The following is a 7,314-nucleotide window of genomic DNA, read 5'->3' on the forward strand; positions in this document are numbered from 1 at the left end:
ACTTCCAGGGATGGGGCATCCACACTTTCTCTGGGCAACCTCTGCCACTGCCTCACCACCCTCATGGTGAAGAATTTCTTCCTAATATTTAATCTAAATCTTCCCTCTTTCAGTTTAAAGCCATTGCCCCTTCTCCTATCACTCCATGGTCTTATAAAAAGTCCCTCCCCAGCTTTCTTGTAGGCCCCTTTTAGGTACTGGAAGGCTGCTATAAGATATGTATATCTTCATAATTTCTTTAAATCTTTACAAAGTATGGACTTATTTGGGCTTTTTTTTTCCATACAGTTCCATTTTACAGTTAAGTCAATTTAAACTTGGAGTATTGCCAAAAGCTCTTGTCTTGTTAGTGTCTTCCCTTGTGCTGCTGGCATTAGGGATCATTGTGTTAGAAGGTGATCCAGCTGGAAAAAACAAGTACGCTGCCCATTGTTTCTCTGAGCAGCTTTCGTCTTTGTGTTTCCTGATCCAAGCTGCTGTATGGCCTTAGGGTTGGAGGTGCTCGGGCAGGAGTGTCTGGAGGGTGAGACAGTCCATTTTCATCACAAGGAGTAGTTAAGTTGGCTTAGAGCAATTGTCAAACCACAGCGGCAACATCACTAAAGAAAGCAGTTTGGTAGGGTTCATGTAGTTGTAAATATAGAGTTCTGTAGCTGGATTGTGCCCTTTGCATCTGAAAACTCTGCCATGAAAAATAGGAAATGCATTTGTGATTGCATAGTGGCAAAAGAGTCTAAATGTTTATTTGATATACATACTGGGGCTGTGTAACTTTGATTACACTTGTTTGTTTGTTCCTTATGATCCAGGACTTCAAGATGACAGGAAGAGAGTTTCTTGAACTAGATTCTCCACAGCAAAGACTATATTTGGCAAAACTTAAGCAGATGGAAGTCATACAAAAGATGTTCAATGAGCTTCCTAAAGCAGATCAGTAAGTGCTCATAAAATAAATGAAGATAAGTGCATCAAACATTTCAAGTCTTTGGGAGGCTTTTCTTTTCCCTTGTTCTTGTATTGCAAATCTTCCTTGCAGTTATAAAAATATTTAATTGTAAAGATGCTTATTATTGTCCAGAACAGAAAACGGGTTTTGTGGTTTTTAGATATGGTTAGTTCGCTGTTATCTCTGGTCCTGCTCAGCTGGTTTCTGGCATGTACTCCCCAGTCCTTAAGATTCTGGGATGGCAGATCAGCCCTGACGGGCTCTGAGCATCCATACAGTCCTGTGCTAGAGCTAATAAATTTTCTAAGAAACTGAAATGTTGGCGAGCATAAGGCAGATACCTTTGTGCTTCTGCAGGAGTCATCTTGTGTCCAGCAGGGCTGGCCTGGGGCCAGAACTGAGGGAGCATCAACCTGCTAGTTCCTGCATTTTGTTCTGTACTGCTCCTTATTTCAGGAAGGCAAGGCTGAGGTATCCAGGTGGTGGTGGTGGACGAGGCAGCCAGAGTCCTGCAGGCTCACCGGCAAGGTTCTGTGCTGCCCAAAAACAGCTAAATGCCTTCCGAGCCTCACAAACAACCTTTATGTGTTTTGTGATTTTGCATTTCACTGCAAAACCTTACTGGACCTGAGTATCATCTCCTGTATCATCACCTATATCATCTTGGATAAATTTTGTATAAATAAGAGTAATGAGAAGCTTTTTTTTTTTTTTAATAGAACTAAATTGCTGGCTAAACAAAGTGCTGGTAGTAACACAGGGCCTCCCCACACAGGTTTTATCCTTCGCATTGCAGTTAGCGGTGCAGTTTTGTGTAGGATCTGCTGTGCTGGCACTCAACTTAGAACACTTCTTCCCCAGAAGAGCTGGGGAGCTGAGAGGGAGGCAGATGCCTCGGTGCTGATGTGGTAACATCTTGTTACAAACTGTAGTACCTGGGGACTCCTGGGCCTTGGAAAGAAATAGCTGTCAGGGTGTGCACCTTTTTTTGAAACTGTCTTGGCGGAACTTAAAAGTTTGTATATCCAGAGGGGAGGTCAGTAGTGGCTGGTAGGGAAGAGGAAGCATCCTATGGTCAGATTGAGAGAGTTCCTGCTCTCCAAAGTTCTTGTTTTCAACACTAGGGAGCTAGTATTTAAAAAAAAAAATATTTAAAAAAAACAAAACAAAACAAAACAAATCCCAAAAAACCCCCAAAAAACCCTAAAAACCCCAACCAAAACCAAAACAAAAAAACAACCCCTCCCAAAACCAACAAATCCCCTCCCCCCCGAAAAAAACCAAACAAAACCCAACCCTCCCACCCTCCCTTTCTTTCCTTTTATGCAGTCTGCCGGTTCTGTACATCAGTAAGCCTGAGTCAATTCTGCTGGTCCTGCGTACATTAATGTCCTCTATTTTGGATTCTCAAATATGCTGCTAAATTTTAATCTCTGTCCCGTACATGTATGTATATGCACACAGGCATTTCACTGCCTCTGATTTTAAATGTACTAAAAGAATGAAATGGCTGGGTTGCAGAATCTGTACTCCAGCGACATTTCTGTGAATGACATCCAGTATTGGGAGAATGATGATTTGAAAAGCAAATAGGCCCCTTTCTTTTTAAAACCCAAGAAAAGAAATATGGCTCCTAAACAAGGGCAAGAGAAATCTGACCAGTCAAGTTCTTTTGCTATATAGCATCAGAATTGAATTGTTGGTAGCTTGTTTTCATGTTTGAAAATCTGATATGTACCAGGAATGAAAGTATTCCTACTCAAAATGAGAAGTAGTTGGTGTCATTGATGTCAGATGTTTTTAATGTTTTAGGTTTTGCAGAATTAGCACCCACATCTCTGAAGCCTTTTTTTTGTATGGTTTGTCAGTTCTTAGTGTTATGCTAAGCATTAAAATCATAGAAAGGTTTGGTTGGAAGGGACCTTAAAGATGATCTAGTTCCAACCCCCCCTATCATGTGGAAGAGTTCTAAATAAGTGGATTTTTAAAAATCATGTATTTTAATTGCTAAATGGTTTAGAGATTGTCACATTTGATAATTTTGCAAATAAGTATGACATTTGACCTAGCATAAATTTTGTGACTGGTTAAGCATTTTATTTTCTTCAGGGCTTTAGCGGTAAATCCAACTTATGACGCATTTTAAGAGTACACTTTTAACATAATAATACTGGCACAGCCTCAGAATTGGAGTGCCTTCCAGTTAATTGCTTTGCCTGGCAATAGTTATCATTCCAGGAATTTTAGATTTGTGGAAACCTAAAGCAAAGAGTTGTTTCCACTAATCAACTGACTATACCAGGTATAATGCTAAAGAGAATGCACAACTTCCTTCTGCGAGTCAAATGAAATAAATCACAAACTGCTCATCAGACTTGTAAAACTGGCACGCTTTCCCATTCCCTCTCTTGTGTTACCTGCTGTGATGGAATGTACTCAAATGGCAACTGTTTGTCAAGATATTAAACGCTGACTATCTCTGACCTATCTGTTGTCTTTTGCCTTCGCCATATTACAGATTGCAACAGGAACAGCTGCTCTAAACCGCATTTTTAAACCATGGTAGATAACAGAATCCAGTCTCTCTTATCAAGGGAAAAATAGAAGCTCCAGTTCTGTAAGCCAGTATGTAACCTTTGAGTAGCGTAACCTCCTAGCAAGGTAGGACCTTAGGTTCACGTGTTCCATGCACACCAGGAAGGCTCACAGCCCTTCAGCCTACAGAATCACTACAGGTGATCTGCCAGCAGCTGCTGAGATCATTACTGCAAGATGTCAGTTGCCATAGTTGTCCCACCTGATCTGTTCTGTAAGCTCTTGCATTGAAACTAAATCCATACTTTTGGGTAAGCAGGCTAAAACAAGGCTGATTACAGGAGCTAGCTGTGGTGTTATATATATATAATTTTTATATTTTTTTTTATATATATGATTTTTTTATTATTTCTTTTGAGAAAACATTCTCCTTAGAAATGTGCTGATTAGGAGAGCAAATTTCATGAAGTTTCCATTAGCCATCATAAAAAATTTTGTAGAAGAGGCTTCCTGGCCTTTCTGTTACTTCTTCCTTGACGTGTGTGTAAACTCAGGCATTTAGCGAAGGATGTTGTACCGGTGGCTTTTGAAAGTAGTTACTCTCCATTTTGCACCAGCGAGAGATTTGCATCCCTTACCTCTTATTGTAGGATATTCAGAAGTGAATTGTAGCAGTGAGCAAACCAAACTTTTTTTACAGTTCTCAATTGCTGACACAACTTTCCTTCTTTCACAGGAACCTTTGTAATCATGGCTCATACTTCCTCGGAGCAAATTCAAGCTTATGTGGCTTAGCAGCAAATAATTTCTTCAGGAACATCCTACACGTCAGAAGGGCTTCCGTGGTGTCTGCTTTGCCGATGGCCGTTATTCCATTTCTTTCAACAGTAGCGGTTTATGAAGTTTTTGTGCGTGAGCCTTTATTTTCAGGTAAAACCCTCATTATTCCTTGTTTTTGAAAGGGCTTTGCTTTCTGTACGCAGTGTAACGCTAGAGGAGCTTTTCCTCTCTGCAGAGCAGTGGTCTTGAACTGGTGTGGTCTTGAAAAACCTGTTTGTAAAGCAGGGTTTGAAAAACAGATTATTTAATGCATTGGGCAGCTGTGAGTTCTTGAAGTTGAGTGGGAAAGGAGATACCTATGTGCATTTATATATGTTTATAAAAAAATTTGTTATGCATCACTGATTTTTAGCATTTTTCACCCAAAGTCATGTAAAAGTGACTGCAACAAAGCATTTCAGTTTCCTCCATCTGTATGATTTCATTTCAAGTTCAACTTCAGAGTGATAAATTCTTCATGGTTTGGAATGAAAGCGATTATTTTTTTGCTAAAGGAAGAGTCCTTCTTTCAAAATTTCTTGCGTACCAATACAGCTTGGCCGTTTCTGTCAAGCGCCTGTTTCTGTGTTGTTGCACACAGCTTATAAATTGGTGTGGTGGAGCCGTGTGGATATTGACGGTGAAATTCGTTTGTCACGCAGGTGAACTAAACTGTGAGGTCTGTGCTGTGGTCAGAGGAGGATTAACAGGAGCTGTTGTGGGTGGTCTCTATCCTGCTTTCCTGGCTCTCCCTGTGAACGCAAGCCTTGCAGCCAGGTACGTCTTATTAACCCACAACCAGTGAAATGTATTTGTTGGTCAAATCTTCAGTTCTTAGTTTAAATTCTGTGGATTTTTAGTCTATGCACACCTATTTTCTGGTGGGCTTTTAGTACATGGAAGAGGATTTACATTAAGGTCATCTAATTACAAGGCAAAGTTTGTAAGAGCTACACCAAGCCTCCAAAGTGAAACGAAATCTGCAAACTGATACACTGTAAAGCACTTGCGTTTAGCGGGAACCTTACAAGCTACCCATAAGGTGCCTGGGTGCGTGAAATTGCGGCTGCCGTCCTGCCAAGTGGTGAAGATTGCTGTTCAGCTGGAGGGCCGAGAGCCCGTACTCATCCTGCTCAGCGCCCAGCAGCCAAACTCCCTGGCAGGTCTAATTCTGTGTCTAGGGTCAGAGCGCAGTGAGGAGATCGCGAGACTTGGCAAGATGTTGCTATGGGGTCAGGATGTTTTATAGCGTTTATCCAGGAGCGAGCTCAGTACCCAGTACCACCAGGTGAATTTAATTTAGGAGAGGAAGGAAAGTATGAATATCTACCTAAATATTTTTTAATTACTTTAACATTAAATCTTGATGCTTAAATTGGATGGAAAAACAAAAGTAACTTTCTACCACTTTTTATGTTGTTTAGGTATTCCTCATCTCCCTTGCCAGGGAAAGAAAATCTATTGCGCTTTTGGATCACAGCTGCTCAGCCCGTCTTTAGAAAGATGAGTTTGGGTGTGCTTATACAGGCTCTAACTGGATTGTATCTTGCCACTAAACATCATGGAATATATGTCAAAATACTGCAGCAGATGAACACTAGCAGGGATCCTGAAGAGTTACAAGCATGAAGTTAAGCAACTTTTCAATTGCCTTGGATAAGTGACCATAATAAACAAAAATAAGGAAGTTGTTGCTTGCTGTCTTTTTTTTAATAGAAAAACAAAGTTACGGCTCTGCACTGGCAGGCTTTTCAGTTCTGAACTTAAATGCAATTATGTCCAGCTCTCATTTTATCTTCTATATATTTTATGCTGAATCTCAACATTACAATCTGTTCCACAGCCCCCTGCAAATGATACCCTCATCTCCCCTGCACCCACCCTAGTCCAGCTCCTGGCATCCTCCTGCTTATAGGCAACGGCAGAATTATTTCCCCAAATCTGTGTATCCCACCTAAATGGGGGGAAAAACTGTAGAATCAGCCACTCTCAATGTGCAGTTTTACACAGGGTGTTCTTTAAACACAGAGCCCATTTGAACAACTCCTATACCCAAGAGAGCCTTCAGACATTTACAGTCCAATAGCAAATACAACCCTATAAAGAGAGTATTGTTGGTTCGAGCAGAAAACCTCTTAACTACAAGCTCTAGAGAACATAATTTTTTAAAAATCAGTAAATTTAGAAAAGGCCTTTGTGTTTTGCAAAAGATCTCTTGTGTTTCACAGGGAAAACTGATTACAGTTTTGACGAGTGGCATGAGAAATCCCATAATCTGGAAGTACCAAGAGCTGCCAAGTGTTGGAATATGGCTCTCTACATTTACCTCAGTAGCATCTCTCCAGGCAGCTAGAGATTGCAGGAACACCAATTTGTTTTTCCCTCCCAGATGCTGCTAAACTCTTCAGAGGAAAGAGAGAAGTATTAATTTGGAATGCTACTAAGAGTCACAGCACTGGAATCAAACTGTAAAGGACTAACAGAGAACCAAGCATGAAATTGTTTCTTATTTAAATGCTAAATAGTCTTCATGCAACTGTGAGGTGGAGAAATACTGGAAAATGAAGGTACTATTGCCAGGCAGTTAAACATTGATGGCACTTGGTTCTGTGGTTATGTATGGTTTAACACACACAAATTTCAATACTGAACAGGGTATTTGCTACAACTGGAGGCCAAGAAGGCAGAGCGTGTCCATATACTTTTCAATTTTTAAGCAATGTTTTCTGTGAAATGTTCCTTTTTGTCAAGCTGCAGACTATTTTCACTAGAATGCCTGGACGCTAGAAAGCCAGCACGCTACTTTAAACTGCTCTCTAGAAATAAAGCATTTAAGATTAACAGAAATCAAAGTGTACAGTGCATGGCTCACTCTGGAGCTTTAAAAATGTTCTGTCCCTCCAGCACCCTCAAACCTTCTGTTACACTCACTCCACTGTTTAGCATGAAAATAACAATTTGATGAAAGATTATGGGTTAACAGCACATTATTAACCAGTCATCAAACTTCAGAA

At 40.5% G+C, this 7,314-nt stretch overlaps 1 protein-coding gene across 1 annotated transcript; it reads left to right on the top strand.

Annotated features, from left to right (window-relative positions):
• The first annotated feature begins 792 nt into the window (after positions 1–792).
• Positions 793–5,977, top strand: TMEM126A (transmembrane protein 126A). Its single transcript, XM_009705387.1, has 4 exons — positions 793–934; positions 4,218–4,411; positions 4,963–5,077; positions 5,725–5,977. Exons 1-4 carry the CDS (start codon positions 801–803, stop codon positions 5,927–5,929), a joined length of 648 nt encoding a protein of 215 aa, XP_009703689.1. The 5' UTR covers positions 793–800; the 3' UTR covers positions 5,930–5,977.
• Positions 5,978–7,314: the final 1,337 nt, after the last annotated feature.

This window comes from Cariama cristata, unplaced genomic scaffold, assembly GCF_000690535.1.
Source record: "Cariama cristata isolate BGI_N322 unplaced genomic scaffold, ASM69053v1 scaffold34708, whole genome shotgun sequence".
Taxonomy (NCBI): Eukaryota; Metazoa; Chordata; class Aves; order Cariamiformes; family Cariamidae; genus Cariama; species Cariama cristata.